General features: G+C 48.0%; 1 protein-coding gene across 1 annotated transcript in view; it reads left to right on the top strand.

Moving 5' to 3' along the window:
• The window catches only part of LOC119445908 (T-box transcription factor TBX1), a 93,445-nt gene extending 75,679 nt beyond the window's left edge, over positions 1–17,766 (top strand). Inside the window, exon 8 of the mRNA XM_037710207.2 lies at positions 15,874–17,766. Within this exon, the coding sequence (XP_037566135.1) occupies positions 15,874–16,259 (386 nt within the window). The 3' untranslated portion in view covers positions 16,260–17,766. The remainder of the gene's footprint in view (positions 1–15,873) is intronic.
• Positions 17,767–19,124: the final 1,358 nt, after the last annotated feature.

Below are 19,124 nucleotides of genomic sequence, written 5' to 3'. Positions count from 1 at the left end.
CGAGGAGGATTGGTGGGGACTGATTGGCTTGTCTAATTGACGGGATGTAACGCTACGGTGCAACTGCTACGCTAGACGTCGTACTGTCCATGACTACGGACGTAACGTATGTCGAATGGAGGCTTATAACGTTCACTTACGTCTAAGTAGACGCCCCCTTTTGATATGCGGCCGCAGCCGTCGGGAATCGAACCAGGGACACCGAAATCAGCAGTATATGGTATCACACCACATGTCCCCCGAGCCATGGGGGCCCGTAAGGGGCATACACGTACGTGAAGGGTCCGGTGAGGGACTTAAAGACTGAGCACGCTGTCGGTTGTAAAACGAATCCTTTCGCTTCGCGTTTTTGACACGCCCGCCATCCCTCGCGCGAAGTGGACCAGAGGCATCTCCCCCCCCTTTCCGTTCTTAACGGCTTCGTTCTACCACTCCTTCACAATTCTCCTTCCTCCTTGCAACGAGGTCCCGCGCGCTCCCTGAAACACAAGTAGCAAAAAAAAGAAGAAGAAGAAAAAAAAAAAAAAAAAAAAAACGGCCCTCAGCTGGAATGCTAACATTGGCACAGCGGCACAGCGCTCGACTCTTCCACGTGTGTAGTATGGCTTCGCTCCGGTTTGTCGCGCCTTTTCTCCCCCCCCACCGTCTTATTTTTCTCCTCGGCGCTATCTTTCGTTTCCTTTCTTTCTTTCTCGCCCGTGATGAATGTGTTCTGTTTTTGCGCGCCCAATCGGCTCGCTCAGTGCGCCGTGTATATAGTGTATATAACCAGCCGAGATGGTGGAGGAGACGGGAAAAGACGGAGAGGAGAGAAAGAAAAGAAAAAAAATGAGAGAAGAAAGAAGTGATTTAGCGAAGGAAAGAAGCTCGTGAAGTGTACAATTAATAACTTGGGAGAAAACGAAGTAAAAAAAAAAAAAAAAGCAAGTAAGAGGAGAGGGATCGGGGAGATGGAGAGTCGTTGGTGGGTGAGAGCGGGAGGTTGCAGGCAGTACTTATACGTAAGTGGGAGAGAGATAGAGTGAGGGAGAGAGATAAAGAGGGGGTGAAGGAAGAGAGTTGCATGTCGTATATACCGCTTGAAAAAGTGGCGCTCCCCGGTCGTTACTTTAGTGCCTGTTTCCAGACCGTTAGTGTATACGTCCGGATCGCGTAATTTACGCCGCATCCTTTCGTCTCGGCCGAGGAAGCAAGCGCGCGTCCGGAGCGCGAGGCAGGAGAAAATCGGGGAGGGGAGAGGGGCTGAGAGGGGAGGGGGGGGGGGGGGGCGGAGTTGCGTAGAGCCACGACTGTGGTTGTGGCTGCGGCTTCGGCTGCCGCTCTGTGTGCCTCAGGCCAACAAGTGGCCCTTTCATTGTTGTTGTTGTTTTCTTTTTCTTTTCTTTCTTTTTAGTTTTGTTGTTGTTCTACTTCCGGTACTTCTTTCACTCTTCCCACAGACACACGCGCTCCCCTTTCACTCGCGTACTATATATTTCGAAGCTGGACAAAAAAAGAGGTCAGGAAGAAGGCACGACATTATTTTTGTTCCCCGGAATAACGGGTCTCCGAAGGTAGAAAATAACTCTCGCGATCTATTGTGTCGAACCCTCCCTCGGTTGGAACTGGCGTCGCGGGGCCAGTGTTGTTTGAACGCGCCGCGTTCCTTTCGGCTCCCAAATGCGCGTGTTTTGTGTCTAACCGACCTGTAGTTTATATCCATCCTTTATTAATGCGCCCAAAAATATTTAGAAACATTTAGACATTACACAGCCACTTTGAGGCTGTCCCTGAATCTTTTTTTTTTTTTTAACCTTTCGCAATGTTCTTTCAATTCTGTTCACTGCGAGCGAAAATGCTTTGCATGGAATCCTTGACACCACAGTAAGGTACCGGCGCTGCGATTTGGGCGCCTAATTGTACTAGAGAGAAACTATGACAGAAAAACAAAGCTAGAAAAAAATAATAAATGGGACAACAAGAAGTGGACATGGCGAGGCATTGCACGAATGGAGGACAAAATAAACGTCATGTCTCTTCCCTAGTCCCGCTTTTGTTCTTTTTTTTTTTTTTTTCAATCTCCATACTTCCATCTTGAAGGAGCACAATCAAGTTAAAGTTCAAGCACGTGGTCTTCATCTTCTACTCCGGTATCCGACGTTTTCTCTCGAAATAGACGCCGATAGAATACTTTAACGCTTCGGGGTAATTTAACGTCACTCTAGCTCGACGCCCAAGGCAGTTTTATTCCGTTACGTATATCCCATTTCTAGGTTGTATCGACGTCATTTAATTGTTACTTCCACTGAATTCATATTGTTCTGTCCCATACCTCATTGCGCGCTTGGTGAGGTTTAGAATAGGGGTGCTTAGGGTGCTCCAACTTACGGTGCCCCAAATTAGCTTAGGGTGCCCCAACAAGCGACCCGTTTTGGTTTCGCGGTCTGCCTCGCTGGGAAGGTGCTTTAGAATAGGTAGGGTGGCTAGAACTGGGTTCACGGCTTGCGTTAGCATCACGCGATCGCAGCAGCCTTCCTGTACGCGGTAGGAAAATGAAAACATAATGACAGAAAGAAAACATGAAATAATGCAATCAGTAATATGTTTACGGGATTAAAAGTATACCTGGGAGTTTGTTATTTTCAACGAGGAGGCGTTGACGCGTTTTTGAGATGTCCGCGACGACGTTGAGACGACGCAAAGCAGGTTGGTGCGTTCGAGGAAACCCACGCAATTTTTGACATTTAGAGTTAGGGGCGTGCGAAAACCCAAACCCAAAGACACCGCATTCGGTTTCGGCGCATGCGCTGTGGCGAGACGCTAATCGTTAGGGGACCCCCTAACTTAGGGAGCCCCTATTCTCAAACAGCCTATTGAGTGAAATCGAACTACAAACGTTATTTGCCCCGATATTCGCATTCTTTCTGCCTGCATGTGCGCCTTCGAAAGCACCACGGATGGGGCATTAAACCACTGTTGTCGCAGCGACATGCAGGGCGTATTCTGTAAGAGTCCACCTAGTGGACACGTACATTTCGTCGGCTGCTGAAGTGCTGATTGGCTGTGGCGCCTAGCTCCTGGGGTCGCGCACCCCTGGCCAGCCAATCAGAACTTCAACAGCAGACGAAATTGACATGTCCACTAGGTGGACTTTTACAGGATACCCCCCAGGGAAGCCTTCATTCGACCTTCGCCCGCCGACCATGAAACAAGTATTTCTGCACGCACGTCACGGAACGCGCGTTGCGACAATCTTGGAATACCCGTCTTTCCACGTTAGTCCCTTTCCTTCCTCTTCTCTCTTTCGGTGCTCAGCCACTGTCGCGCATGTATACTCCCGTTACTCTATAGTCCGGCCGTGATTCAGCAACCTTGTCGATTCTCCGCTTCTTGACGCTGACGATCAGCGCGCCGCAGGAAGAAGATAACCGCGTGCGAGCGATATGTATACGAGGCGGTGCGTTGCGAGAAGAACGGTCTCCTCGCTCCTTCGTTGCTGCGGTAAAGTGGTGCACGCGCTAGCGGTGCACGGCGTTTTCGTTACAGAGATTCGGGCCCCGACCGCGGGACCATTTAGAGTAGCGAGCACTTAGCCGCATTCCTGCGTCTCGGAGACCGAAGCCGCGCGGCTATACGGCGAGCTCGAGCGCGCGCATCCGTCTCTGTCGAGGGAAGGGCGTTTGCGGGAGGGTGAACCGGCGGTTCGGTTCCGCGCCTGGCTGTTTCCGCCTTGTTGGGAGGGGGGCCCCCCTTCCCAACGAGACGTCTGCTAGCGCCGAGGTCGTCGCTTCACTTCGCACTCAGGCGCGACTAGCGTCGCTCTCGGTGCTTTCGCTTCTCGCGCCGCTATCGTTGGATAAGTGCGGGCATGATGATTTTTTAGTGGTTACTCGAAGTGTATAGGCACCGTGCGCTCAATTGAGCTTTCCATGTACTAAAAGCAGCGCCAAATCATCATGTCCGCACTGAGCGGCATGCGGTGTTCTGCTGCCGAGCACGAGGCCCTCAGTTCAAATCCTGGCCGCGGCGACCGCCTTCCATGCGGGAGTGGAAGCAAGAAATTAGCAAGACAAAAATGGCTGAGGTTTAACTCTTGTAAACCTAGTTATCACGAGCGAAAAATCTGTTTGGCTTGCTTTTGCAAGGACTATGCACACAGTGTTTCATTATGGCGCGCTTCTCTATGAAAGCAAACACAATTGTATAGCATTTATAGTTAGGCACTTTACGAAAGCTTCACTTCACATTTGGATTCAAACATGCGCTTTTTATCTGCATAATGTTTTATAATGTTTTACCTTGCAAAAAATATTAAAGTGTGTGTGTGTGTGTGTGTGTGTGTGTGTGTGTGTGTGTGTGTGTGTGTGTGTGTGTGTGTGTGTGTGTGTGTGTGTGTGTGTGTGTGTGTGTGTGTGTGTCCCTTCGCACGCACACACACACACACACACACACACACACACAATTCAATACATTTTTTTTAATATTATGCTTAATCTTATGCTTGAGTTAGGTATATAGCACACATCATCATCGATGGCGTCACCGCTTGCGCCAACCAATCCGGGCGCTCCTATGCTCCTGGCTTAATTGTTTCCGCCGACTTTCCTGCATCTTCCTTTAACGCAGTGCTCGCTGGGGAAATCGTTTTACATACCCAGAGCGCCGAAGCCCGCTAACGTACTGTAGAATGCTACCACAATAACGAGAAGACCCCCGACTCCACTATTCATCTCCAGTTCTTCGACTCATTTAATGTGACTGCAGATGAAATAAAGTATAAGGTAAATCTTGTCGAATGCTTCGCCTGTCGGGAGAAACTGCCAATCTTTTTAACCAGAGACGCATTACGAAGGTATAGACAAAAAAGACCGCAATATTTTTGTTCCCATTCAACTTGTCGGTTCCTCTCAGCTGTGTTATAGCGCCGATAGCGCAGCCCCGCCTGTCGCTCCTTTCTTACTTTTCAATGCGAAGCATGCTTTGGCTCTCGCTATATAGGTCCCTTGCGGTAGGTAGGTTCCGGTCTCGCCGCGAAAAAAAGAAGAAGAAATGTTTCACCAGTTCAAACTAATTTAGTGTTTATTTTTATTGTACATTTAACCTTTACTCGTACTTTAGACGGCCGAAAGTTTCGGTTGGCGCTCTTTGGTCGTCACGGACTTCGGCGCGGATGTACAGGTTGTGTGGTCTATCATGTGAAACAATGTCATCTCCTAGCTCATGACTGCTTGACGCACTGCTTCGGATTGTAGGCAAATTGAGCGCAAACTATAGCCGGTGGTTTAGATTGAAGAGCTGTTTGTGTCGCGCGGCCTCACAGAGCTTCTTACAGGAATCAATAGAGCAACATCTGGCGTTACACTGTCTATGGGAGCCTCAAGTATGGTGGTTCCGCTACCATATAGGAAGGATGGGTTTGTAGTGCATGGATCTGTCTAAACTTCGGCCTTCTGGCTTGAAATGAGTTTGCGACTTCGCAAATTTATCATTTTTAAAGAAACTTATCGCTATAATAGAAACAATTCATAATGATTATCCATGCGAGCAGAAACTTATTGCCTGCATTCGTTGAGCAAAAAAAAAAATTGTTGCAGTTTCACCCGAAAGGCGAAGCACCAATTGCGATAGCAAATTAGTAGAGAGCTATACGGAGTAAGGACGCACATACAGCGTCCGGAGCGCGGCGAACGATTTCATCGCTGTTGACGTCATACGGAACCTCACGGCGACGGCGACGACGACGGCGACGACGACGGCAGCAATCTGCTTTGGCCTGTCCATATAATTGCTATCGCAATAAAAAAAGGATTGCTAAGTCACAAGCACGAATATTAGACAAATCCATGCACTACTAGCCGGAGGAAGAGGAGACAGTTGTGTACCCACTATTTCCCTTGGGGGGGGGGGGGGGGGGGGGGCAGACGATGTGACTATCGCTCTCTCTCTCTCTCTCTCTCTATCTATATATATCGAATTACTATTACACTAAGATAAACAAGTCTAGATGTGCATCTGTCCGACATTTTTATATTTCACAGACATAGACCTATTTCTCAATCACGCATAGTGAACCATGAAGGCCCGAACCATTATTTGAATTGGCATTCATTTCTTGGCACTCTAATATGTATATGTGATGCAGGGACAAATGGCAATGAGTGTCCAGGAGCACACAGCGTACATAAAAAATGCACATTTGTTGCAGACAATTTTACTAACTAAAAAAAAAGAATTTTACTTGGTGTTTAAGTCTACACCACAAATGTATCGCTAGTTAAGGTAATAGTATTGTCGAGGTTATACAGAACGAAGTACAATCAACATTAATTACTCTCAATACTAAAAAAAAGAAATACAGCAGATGTGTGCGACCTTGGAGCATTAAAACCCGATTTACAGCGAAGCTGTTGTTCTTTTTTTTTTCGAACAGTTGTACTAAATGTTTCAGTTTCCTCTAATTATATCACGTGATTTAAAAAGTTGCCCGTTTATTACTGTTCCATTTGAAACTTTGTTCCCTTGTAATGCTTTGGAGCACTTCTTGTCGGAAATTCTTAAAAAGCCAGTGATTCACCAACACACAACTTCACCAGAAAATTCCATGATGTCCTCCCTCCCACCCAATTTCCCCTAGATTTGATATCGGTTGAGTTCACAGTTCTCCCAGGACAGTGGTAGAAATTCTGGGTTGTTCGTAAAATACATTCACAAAGCTGCGCATCGCTTGCTTGCGCAATTTACCGCAATATGATCATTGCTCTGCTGTCTTTGAAGTTTACTTACACTTAACTTACAGTTCAAGCTGAAACCAACAAGGAATGCCTTATGATGCATGAAAATAATGGGAGAAAACGACGGCTCAGTAATTATTTGGAACGCTTATAACTGCCCCAGGAACGTAAAAAAATTTGTCGCACATCGCACTTACCATGACCCCTCTACCCTTTCCACGAAATATAAATATGGTGTAACCAACAGCTATGTCGGCAAAATGGGAAGCATAGCTGAAAGCGGCCATATCACAATCCCTAGCACTTGAATAAGATTTCTTTGCAAAGACTGTGTTTGATCCAACCGCTGGAACTTCGCACAGAGAGTTTTCATATCGTATCACCAATTTTGGCTAAATTTGGTGTCTGTGGTGTTTATATATATCTAGTTCTGTCAGGGCAGTGGACTCAATTCTGCCCCCTCGTTAGACAGGCTCATAACACTCCGAAATGCTTGCATACGTAATTTATTACAAAAGCCCCAATTACCATCTCTTTTGAACTTTACCTACACATCAAACATTACCTGGTCCTCAGAGTCACAACACATAAAGAAGCTGCTTCCTTTAGTTCAGTGAGGACACCAGGCGAACCCAATATATCACGCATGAAAAAGTAAAAAGAAAAAAAAAACAGGGTGCAATAATTATTCGTAACGCTTCTAAAAAAATTAGTGCAGCTTGCACTAAGTTGCGCAAGGCTGGAGAAACAGCGGAGCTGGTGATCACCTAGCTGCTTCCAGTTTCGCTAGGCTCGGCTAAGTTTTGCTAGGTTCGGCTAAGTTTCGCTAGACTTGGCTAAGTTTTACTAGGCTCGGCTAAATTTTGCTAAGTTTAGGCTGGGAGGCGCGATACTTCAGATTAGCACGCAATCGCCACATTCGTTCTCGGCTGGCGGCACGACAAGCTTCCAGCTGAGCGGCTTCTTCTTCGGGAGTCTTGCATTTCTGCGGCCGTCCAATGTTACATTTACTCAGTGCGAAGTCTACGAGAGTTGGGTGTGTCACCGTCGCGGCCACATGATCTTTATAGTCAGTGTGACGTCATGGCCAAGCTTCACAAAGTGTTGTCATGACTAAGCAAAACAACAATTGCGGCCTGAAGCAATGACATGGCTGGGCGAAGCTGGGTAAGCGATTGCTAGGCCACCGCATTGACGGAGCGGGTCTGCTGGAACGCGGTGTCGGCATTGCAACGCGGTGGAACGCGGTGTCGGTATTGGAACGTGGTGTCGGTGTTGCAAGCATGCGCTATGCAACGCGCAGTGACACCATCGCAGACGCGGCGGCGGAGGAGCGGGACCGGAGCTAGGAGAAGCGAGGCGCAGCTGTGGCAGGTGGTTGCTAGGCAACGCACAGTGACGTCTTCGCGAGGCGCGTTTTTGCGAACGCCACGCGGGATAACGAAAAGCTTAAACAGCTCCACTGTTACTAAGCCAGAAACGTTAAACGTTCGTGACACATTGTACTTAAAATGCTGCTTATTCTGTGAAAGTATAAAATATCTGAAACGCAGAATTCTCTTGAAACATTGGGAAACCCAGTTAATAACAACAGTGTGATACCTTCGAATGCTTGCTTACAGTTTTTTAAGCTGCATTTGGTCAACATGCATTTACAATCGCACAATAACTTGGCGTATTGTTCACCCTATATTCGCAAAATATGACCTCAGTTGTAGTTGTAACTATGACAGCGCAGCCATCTATTCTATTGGAAAATGCGACTTCAACCCCCTTATTTGGAACATTACCTACATGTTGTCCATATCATGCCCCTAACTCTCCCCAGATATAAACAAAGATGCCTTGTTTAGCTCACCGAGGACACCGGAGAAACAACCTATACGCATCCCGTGTGATGCACAAGAACACATGGGAAAACGAGGGTTTTAGTAATTATCGGCAACACTTGCATTTAAAGCAGGAAAGTGAAAGTTTCGCAACGCGCTGCGCTTAAAATTCTCCCTATTTTTACTGGAATTTCAAAGCCGCATTTCCTGCAGTAGTTTCATGAGTCTGGGAAAGCGGCGGTATGACACCCTGAAACACTTCAATATGTAACTATCTACAAAGGCTGTAATGAACTTACACAGGATAAACACATATCGCCCGTCACTCAGAACTACTTCGTACGTTGAATAAATATAAACACCTTGCCCCACACAGTTTATCGACTATACTAGGGGGGGGGGGGGCACCTAAATGTCATGTATAAAGCATAAAAATTGGAAGAAAGCTAGTATTCAGTAGCTGTTTTTCGAGCGCGTAGCAACCAACAAAGTTCAAATTTTCGGTATACGTCGCCAAAAGGTGGCCTTCATTTCTTCAAAATATGAAATATCGGCTGTTCTTGCTCCTGCCAGGAAACAATAGTGCAGCTCTTATATAGAAACGGCCTGAAACGAAACCGATAAAATCAGAAGTCCCATAGGCCTTTAGAAAAAAATCAGTTCAGTGTTCTATTGGTATTGAAATGGCTCTGCGCGTTCGACAAAGGTCATTTTCACGAAGATATAGATATGATACGTCGTGATTACACAATGAAATTTGGCAGTCAGACCTGTAAGTGGTTTGATTACAGTTTTTATGGTGATAATATATTTAGACTGCAACGCTACACGTAGACTGTGGGAGGAGATTGAATAGCTCCAGCGCTTGATAATCCAACGATTTCATGCCGTATAAGGCACACCAATCGTTGGGCGCGGTTGTTTGTAATACTTTATCCGGACCTCTCCCCTCGCCCGCAGGTTAAATACAACAAGCCGATTGTTGTTTTTTTTAAATAAGGTTAGGCGGTCCCCCCCCCCCCCCCCCAAAAAAAAAAAAAAAGAAAAAAAAACGGGCATGATGCAAGTAGCGCAAACGGAAGTTTGTTACGGCGGGAACTGTCTAGCACTAGAATTTCTGCGCAATGCGAGCGTATATAGCAAATCCCGCGCGTACGTCGCCCACTATATACAGCGCGTCACGAGGAGGCACAAAAGACAATCCGCGCTACCCAAGCAGGGGATACGTAGTAAAGAAAAGCATTACTTATATATAGTGGTCACTCTATTAAGAAAGAAAATTTTGAAGCGAAAGCTTCATTACGCTACCTCGGGCAGCCGTCGGCGACTCAACAGTTTTCACCTTGAGAGCTATAGGTCAAACCACACGAGAGCATTAAGGCGCGTTTATATTTATTTAGTCCATCGGCACGCGGGCGAGCGTCATCAGCCGCCGGGCGCGTCGGAGCGCATTGGCCGCGCGTCCGGTTGCGTTGGCGGCGCCAGTACGTCGAACAAACGGTCGAACTATAGCCGCTGTTGTTCTCGCCAACGGGACATAACGTGTGCGCGCGTTCACGCTACGTCGGACTGTATTTAGGCCTTTACGAAACCCTGAAAGTAGACATTGCCGCCGTTGCCCGAGTAGAGTTGGGCCCGGCTGCGAGTTGCAACCAAGTCTCACTACTTTACTGATCACCGCAGTGGCCTTATATTAAAATGTGAAGGCCCTAGCACCTTTTTTTATTATTTTATTAATTGTTTGCTATTGCCCGACACGCGCAGGTCTGACAGAAATGCTGGAAAAGGAGTTTCTGTTTGAGTTTCCTCGTAGCAGAATTAGGTTTTCTCGTACATTCAAATTACAATCCGACGTCGATTGGTAAACAATCCGACGGCGAATCCGACGCCGAATGGTAAAGTCGTACTTTACCATTTTTCTGACGGATTTCACTGTGAGAAAGTCAATTTTTGTTCATCAAAACCTTGCACCACGTGGAAGGCCTGCACGGTCGATGTGGTTGGATGATTTGCTCTACCACCCGTGATCACACGCCGGTTTCCGACGCCGGATTTTCTGCGACATGGGGCCCTAAACGCTATCGCGTTAATAAGCACTGTATTCATTGCAAGTATGTATATCATTGCGAAACCACACCTCGGCTACAGCTCGACCATGGGCCTAGCCAGGGCAGTGAAGCTTTCGATATCAACCATGCAGGGTTAACCAAAGCTAAACCACAGCAATTTTAATTTGCTTCACCTGTAGTTTTGTTGGACTTGCCAGCGTGTAGCCGAAAGTGCCCGCTTTCAGAAGTGTGTGTGTGTGTGTGTGGGGGGGGGGGGGGGGTATGGCATACGTTACCCCCCCTGGACCCCCGGTAGATACGCCTATGTCATGTACGCACAAAATCATCATCATCGGCGTTGGCTCAAGCGTCGTCGTCTTCTTCCGCAGCTGGCTCGCTGGCGCCCCTCGGGTTGCGCTCGGGCTCGTGCTCGGCACGCACTCGTGCCACTGCTTCCGCGTTCGTCGTCGTCTGCTTCCACAGCTGGCTGCGTTGCTGCTAATCGTTCCTGTGTAGAATTTCACTTCGCTTCTGTCGTCGTAATGGGGTTGCCGCGTTTACGGGGGTATGAGTCATTCATTGTCTTACTGACGGACACATTTAATTTTGAAACAATTTTATGGAAAATCCATCCAGAATGAACGCGCTTGGGAAAGGGATCGTCGTCGACGTGCCGATTCTAGCGTGAGGGGTGACGGCAGCCATTGGGGCGCCGGACTAAGGGCACCAACCACATCAATCCTTTCACGTTATAATGAAGTTTATTTCTTCTTCCGAAGCCCAGGCGAAACGTCAGCGAAGACCTGTTGACCCCGAGTTGAGGGAGCGCTATGTTGAGGCCAAACGTCCGCGAAGAGCCGCGGGCCCCGAGTTGAGGGAGCGCGATGTTGAGGCCAAACGTCAGAGTCGTCTTGCCCTCCAAGAACCCGACCACGGTGGTGCACGCCTCGGCAACGCTAGCTCCAACTTCCCCGGTGCGACGGCAAGGTTTCAACACAATTTTCTCAACCGGGACGGGACTTCGGAGCCAGCTGCAGTGCGTGTGACCGGTTGTAGTTCGAGCACAACGTGATACTAGTCAGTACAATTTGTTCGGAGGAACACCGAAGAAACACACGACAAGCTTCGCTTAAGCCCAATTCACGTGTCCCAATTTCCTCGACAGGAAAGGAGATAAATTTTTTTAGATGCGAAGCATCTTATGGTCAGGGCTATGTCACTCCCTCATCCCTCCCTCCTCCGCCGTGCGGCGTCCACACCTGCACTGCGCATCCTCCTCCCCCTCCACTCCTCTCCTTGTCCCATCTCCTCTCCTCTCGGACATTCCTCCTCTCCTCTCCGGATTGCGCAACGAATGGAAACACCTGCGGCTCCGCGCGCGATAATGCGAAGCAGCTTAGGTTAGAGGCGCGACGGTAGGCGCCCCAGAGGCACCGGCAACAGTCACCAACGCCGCGCGCGTTCGGTGCGAACGCGGACAAAACGCCGACGGCGTCGACAACACTTCTGCGCGTTGCTGGTGCTGCTGCATGTCCAAGTTTATACAGCTGATAAAACTACCTTTAGTCGACCCCATGGCTGATTCGCATACTACTCAGGGTTCCCCTACGGGAAGATGGTGTAATTTTTTTTCTTTCAGAAAAAGTTTATTTCAACGAACTGTTTAGGAGACGTTTATAGCAACAAAAACCTTCTTGAAAATGCATGTGCACTTGGCTTCATGTACAAGAAAAAATTCAAATACTAATGACAGTGGCACATATATAATCAACAGGACGCGTTATGCAGTTTAAGAGAAGTTTATTCCGACAAAGACAATCTTGAGAATACATGTGAACTTGGCTTCAAGTACATGAAAACATTCAAGTATACTAACGACACTGGCACATACAATCAAAGGATGTCCAACACTGGGCAGTTTCAGTTGAAGTCAGAGCTATGGTCAGTGCTATGTACTTGCCATTTTACACATCATGCCTAGGTTTCCCAAACGTGCGTAATAATTTTTTCTTCAGCTATCGCCGAAATCTTGGACCATCTTAATGCACGAAAGCCTGTAATTAATAACTTCGGATGCTACGTATGCCTTTTATTCTAATGTCTTGAAGAGAAGCTCCGCACTGACAGAAAGTGACATTTTGTGCTTTCAATTCCGCACCGCAGTTCGGAAAGAGGTTGGCAAAACGAAGAAGGGCGTCGTTTGACGCAAGGGGGCACGGTATCAAGCTAAAGGTCGCTACACGTATACACTGTTTGTCCTCGAAAGCATCTATATCGAAAGCGATGAACAGTTAATAATACGTTTTCCTGTTTATTATTGCTGTGACAGAAGACTAATTAAAATCCTAAACAAGAATGGTTACACAAACCACTGAATATATACGATTGCCAATTAACTAACAATGACCCAGTAGCAATAATTTCGCCGTACGCACGCAGCTGGCATCGATAAACGGTGCTTGACGGTGACACAAATTGTGGTCAACATGATTTGGTGCACGGCATGACAGCGGGACGACGACATGACAACGGCTGCGCGCCTGTCTTTCTTTTAGATGCGAAGCAGCTTATGGTCGAGGCTATGTCACTCCCTCCCTCCCTCCCTACATCCGCCGTGCGGCGTCCACACCCCTACTGCGCATGCCCATCCTCCTCCTCTCGTCTCCTCTCCTCCCTCCTCCCCCTCCTCTCCTTGTCTCATCTCTCCTCTCGGCATTCCTCCTCTCCGACGCTCCTCTCTTCTCCGGATTGCGCAACGAATGGCAACACCTACGGCTCCGCGCGCGATAATGCGAAGCAGCTTAGGTTAGAGGACACGACGGTAGGCGCCCCAGAGACACCGGCAACAGTCACCAACGCCGCGCGCGTTCGGTGCGAACGCGGGCAAAACGCCGACGGCGTCGACAACGGTTCTGCGCGTTGCTGGTGCTGCTGCATGTCCAAGTTTATACAGCTGATAAAACTACCTTGAGTCGACCCCATGGCTGCTTCGCATACTACTCAGGGCTCACCCTACGGGAAGATGGTGTAATTTTTTTTTCCCTAGAGGCTGAACAGCAATGAAATGTCCATGTCCTACGAGCTGTTTTCGGATTGGAATGGGCGCCATTGCAACTTGTGCATTGTTCATGAAGCAAATGTTATCAATTAATATTTTCATTGAATTTTCGGACGCTATTTAATCATTTTTCGACATGCATGGTCAGGATTAGGGAAAAGTTGGGGGCACCGTGGTTGGGACCATCGATCACTATACCTACGGTAGAACGCAATCCAAAGTAATTTTGTTGCAGCGGTTCCCAAAGTCCGATTGTGGTCCTGTGGCGTTGTAAAATTACATCACATGTATAAGCATAACTTCTCGAACTTCGCATGCGGCGAGTATTTAAATGGCTCTGCACGTTCAACCAAGGTCATTTTCACGAACATATCTACGATAGTCCTGACTACACAATGAAATTGTGCAGTTAATTAGACCTGTAAGTGTAAGTTAGATTTTTGATGGTGATAAGATAATGCGACTGCAACGCTTTGTAGACTATCTCTGGACAGAGATTCATTAGTTCCAGCATTTGATAATCCAAAGACTTCATGCCGTAAAAGGCACACCAATCGTTGGGCACGGCTGATTATAATACTTTATCGGGACCTCTCCATCCCCTCGCCCACAGGTTAAATATAGCAAGTCGATTGTGTTTTCAAATACGGTTAGGCGGTCCCAAAAAACTGGGCATGGTGCAAGTAGCGCAAGCGGAAATTTGTTAGGGCGGGAACTGTCCAGTCCCACTGGCCTTCCCCGCAACGTGAGCGTGTACGGCGAATCCCGCGCGTCATCTGCTACAGCGCGTCCAGAGGAGGCACAAAAGACAATCCTCGCTGCCCAAGCAGGGGATACGTAGTAAAGAAAAGCACTACTTACGTCGCCACTCTATTAAGAAGGAAAATTTAGCTTCCGCTGTAGTTTTGTTGGACTAGCTGTCCAGCGTGCAGCCGAAAGTACCAGCTTTCAAAAGTGGGGGAGGGGGGGGGGGCAAATGGCATACATTGCCCGCCCCACTTTTGTAAGTGGGGGGGGGGGGGGGTGGAGTGCGCCCCCCCCCCCCCTGCCCGGTAGATACGCCTATTGGGAGGAGGGGTGCTGCTTGCTGCAGGCGGATCTATAGCCTTGCAAAAGTTTCCGGCAATCGCTACGCCTGAAGGCAACCTATATCAACCGCGATATAGTAGGAAACACTTCGCAGTACAACTAACAACACCAAGTTCCAAAAACAAGTCGACTCGGAGCCCAATACGTTGCGCGTTTTCCGAACCATGACGACTCGCACGGCTCACCGTTCACATCCCAATCCTGTATCACGGCGGAACTTTAGGAGGAGCCGAAGCACCTCCCTCCTAAATGTCACTTGCATTTGAGTGTGGTACCGTCTTGCGCTTGAGTTCATCTATTAAATCTCTTACGTTCTGCTTCAAATTCTGAACACTTTAGTATGTAAAGTTCATTGTCACAAGAGCTTGACAAAGCACACACGACAATGATGGGCCAAGTCCAGTCTTGTCTTGCACCGCCAAGCTGCAGTTTGCGCTGACCCTGTGCGGATGGGCCGACGACGCGTCGTGTGATGACTGTGGTAGCGAGGAGACTCTTCAACACGTTCTCTGTGGTTGTTCTCTGTATACAATTTACAGAGACGATCGCTCGTAATCGCGATGACGTGCTTTGACCAAAAACCATTAACAGAGGAAATCATTTTAGAATGCCGACATCATCACAAGCCATTGTAGTGGAGGGCGACGAGAGCGCTGTTGCAGTGTTTAAAGACTACATAATTGGACAAGCGGCTGTAGCCTGAACTGATGTTTACAGTGCTACAACTCCTATTGTGCTGTGCAGTGATTGCATGCGGTGACAGTGACCGACTGCGATCGTGTACCTCTGCTCCTTTTCGTTCTCTATCTCTACTTTCCTGTCACTTTACCTCCCCCCTCTCCCCAACGTAGGGTAGCAAACCTGATCTTCCCCTCTGGTTAACCCCCCTGCCTTTCCACTTTCTTCTGTCTCTCTCTGTTATGTCCTTCAATCACACAAGGTTACCACGCTATATGTGTACGATCGCAGCCTTATAGATTGCCCTTTAGTAATTTTAGTCGGAAACTACTATGCTTATACCACAGCTTCCGAGATTGGGCTGTGCGCCGCCGGATCTCGGAGGCCGTGCTTATTGCTGATGCGGCACATTAATTTCATCTCTTCCGTTCTTTTTTTTTTTTTTTTTTTTCTCGGCGCAGATGAAGACGTGGAGCAAATGAGCAACAGCGCGCTTTTCTCTCGCGTGCTGGGGGCCGCCGGCCCTGTGTCGTCGTCGTCAGCTGGACCGGCGAGCTGCGCCGTGGGCCAGCCGTATCCGACCGAGCTGTGCGGCTACTCGCCCGCCTACGACAACTACGTGTACCAGATGAAGATGGAGTCGCGCACGTCGCCCTACGGCCGACCAACCGCTCCTCCGCCTCCGCCGACTCCGGCCACAGCCGCAGCCGTAGCCGCAGCCGCTGCGGCGGCGGCCTCTTATCCCGGATACCACCACCCTGCGGCTCCGGCCGGGGCTCAGGCTTACGGCGCCCTCTACCAGCCCCGAGTGAAGCAGACGACGGGATACGACTATTCGACGCGGTGACGACGACCCGCAGGAGGCTCCGAAACGAAAAACGAGAATGGAGCGTTCGTTTCGAGAATGATTAAGAACGCGCCGAGTCCGTCCAGAGTTTGTATGACCAACGTGACAGAAGGGACGAGAGGCACAATGTACAGATATTTTTTCAGAACGTTGAGAATGTACGTTTGTTATTACTGTGTTGGTCGACACATGCTGGGCGGCGTTCAGAGCGTAGAAGAGATCCCGAGAACATTTTTTAGCGCTAGCTATTTTTTTTTTCTGTTCGTAAAGACGACATAACCGACGTTGCTAATCAGCGATAAGAACACAGAATACAGGAAAACGTATCAGATATTGCGCTTTCTAGCCTTTCCTGCAGAGTGTTTTCGGTTTACTCTGTGGCATCCCAAATCTCGACTGAGACATGTGCGCAAAATGGAAGGCTGTACGATTTTAATTACGTGGTTAAATTAACAGAGCGAAGTCAGAACTAGTACAAATATGCGCCTTGCTTAATTACGCGGCCTTAGTAAAGAATCAGAACCTCACCGCGCACTTCCTAATGCTATCTAGGCCACACGGCGTGTATTTCCGACCAAGCAACTGGACCTGTGGATACTTATCTACGCTTATCGTAACATTACGGTCTTGTGACGTCACACTACAGCCGAGTGCGCTAAATTCGTCGCTTTCGGAAACCGAAACCACATTGTAAGGATGTTCGAAAGATTCGTCATTCAACGAGTTAATGTTAACTGGTCACTTCCGCGTTCATGTACAGCGACTGCATGAGAAAAGAAAGCACAGAAATAACTGTATCAAAAACCAACTTCTATCTTACAAGCCAGTGTGTACTTGGCGCTCATCACGCGCATTCTCACTGCGATGCCAACTTCTGTTGTAGTACACACCGATGAAAATGCGTGTGTTACAGCGCCTGCATGAATTTAGGTCGCGGCAACCTTTGAAAACCGTACCAACTGTTTTGTGATAGCTAGTCGACTGGTGCACGACCTTTCATACTTGATGCTATACAAACTTCACCGCGGTGCCGCTGTGCCTGTCAGCCTCCCATACGTCTGTTTTATGTGCAATTGCATAGTGCAATAGAACAACTAGCCTTCACACTACGATGAATATATATCAGTGGTCCACGCCTTTGTTACGGCCATTTGGACGAAAGTGCAATAATATATCAAATGTAGTGAAGGTGTATTCTATGTTCACACGTTGGTGCCTTAATTTCATGTTCGTTTGTCTGCCCTGAGGCAAAGAATGCTGGGTAATACAGCATACTTACTTGCAGACTAGCAGCCACCACGTATTTGTGCCTTATCAGTCGGTACCGTGCCTTCGTTGCCCCTTACGCAACAATTTGTACTGGTTTACACTGTACACCATCAATGGCGTGAATCTCTGGGGTGCACGTGTTGTTACGAAGATGTGTACCGGTTCTCGCTTACGTCGCCGTAACATTATTGTGATTGTACAGACTTGAAATGCAAAAGTAAAGTGTATATTGCGTAAACGTGAGTACTGTGGTTTGTTGGTGTCCACCTGTCATCAAGTAGCAGTAGTAATAACGTTTTTATGGGGAGGGGGTTGGCCTTAAGGTCTATACGAGGGGACGGGATGGAGATATTGCCACGCTCGTCAGTTCACGACAGGGAGTCCAAACCGACGTCCAAGATAGTGAGAGATGAGCGTGCGATACGAGGTACTATTCAGCCGTGTCCGCCAGCAGTTTTCGTCCATGCATGATGACATTAGCTCGGGACGACATGACAACGTCTAATACTTGCAGTAGCTGGGCAACTAGATCCAGGGAAAGTGTGACGCCGTCACGTGGTCATCGTCTTTATAGCAAATGGAGGCAGATAATGGTCAATTTATTGGAATTACCAGCACTGCCTGTTTCGCCCCTCCCCCTTTTCTGTGACGTGAGTCGTTAGGGCGACATCCAAGCGAAGCCTGCATAGCATCGCCTTTCCTGCTTTGCCCACGAGGCCGCAGAGCACTTAAACATTAGAGCACACGGCTGAAGAGAGAGGTGGTATTATTTTTATTTTTTCAGGCTGGATTCAGTACGCATTTTAGGGGGGGGGGGGGGGGGGGGGGTGCTCTGTGATCTGTTTAGACCATGTTACCTTTCGGCATTGTAAATTGCTGTGAAGCCCTCTAAATTTACAGTGGTAGGGCACAACAGAGTGCTACGCGTTTGGTATTAGCTTAACACAACACTTCACATAATATATGAGTCATCAAACGAGAAATCTGCATGGCGGTACCTTGAAAAAGAATTTAAAAATTGTGTTGATTCATTTACCGCTTTGATGCGAAATACCTCTAGGGAGCAAGGGACAAAAGTGTAGTGACCCTTTCTAGGAGCTCTTGGTGGAACGCAAGTAGCTTGATTATTTGAGCCAACGCGCACGGCTACCAATGTGGCCAATGTCCGCCGTCTAGTGACTCCTCGACATCGAAGCCAACCATCCCTGCAAGTTCTTTTAGCAAACAGCGGCAGCGACATTGCGCGTTCCCGCGAACATTTATGTAATGTCTACAGGTATGCTCTACTCACGGGGGAAGCTTCTATGAGGCTCTTTATCTCGACGTGTGAACTCGATCACACTAATGTTATGTTAGTCCAGCGCACAAAATATGGACGCCGTTTACTGAGAAGGTTGTTTCACCTCAACATAAGTAAGGATGCGGCGAAGCAGCCTTATCAACGCAGAAACAGGAACGTTGCTGTTGAAGGAAAACCGGGAAAGGAAAGTTCACTTTCTTTCTTTCTTTCTTTCTTTCTTTCTTTCTTTCTTTCTTTCTTTCTTTCTTTCTTTCTTTCTTTCTTTCTTTCTCTCTTTCTTTCTTTCTTTTTCCTTT

The sequence above is a fragment of the Dermacentor silvarum genome, chromosome 3, assembly GCF_013339745.2.
Source record: "Dermacentor silvarum isolate Dsil-2018 chromosome 3, BIME_Dsil_1.4, whole genome shotgun sequence".
NCBI lineage: Eukaryota > Metazoa > Arthropoda > Arachnida > Ixodida > Ixodidae > Dermacentor > Dermacentor silvarum.
The sequence above is the reverse complement of the archived record's forward strand: the minus strand, read 5'-3'. Positions and strand labels throughout refer to the sequence as shown.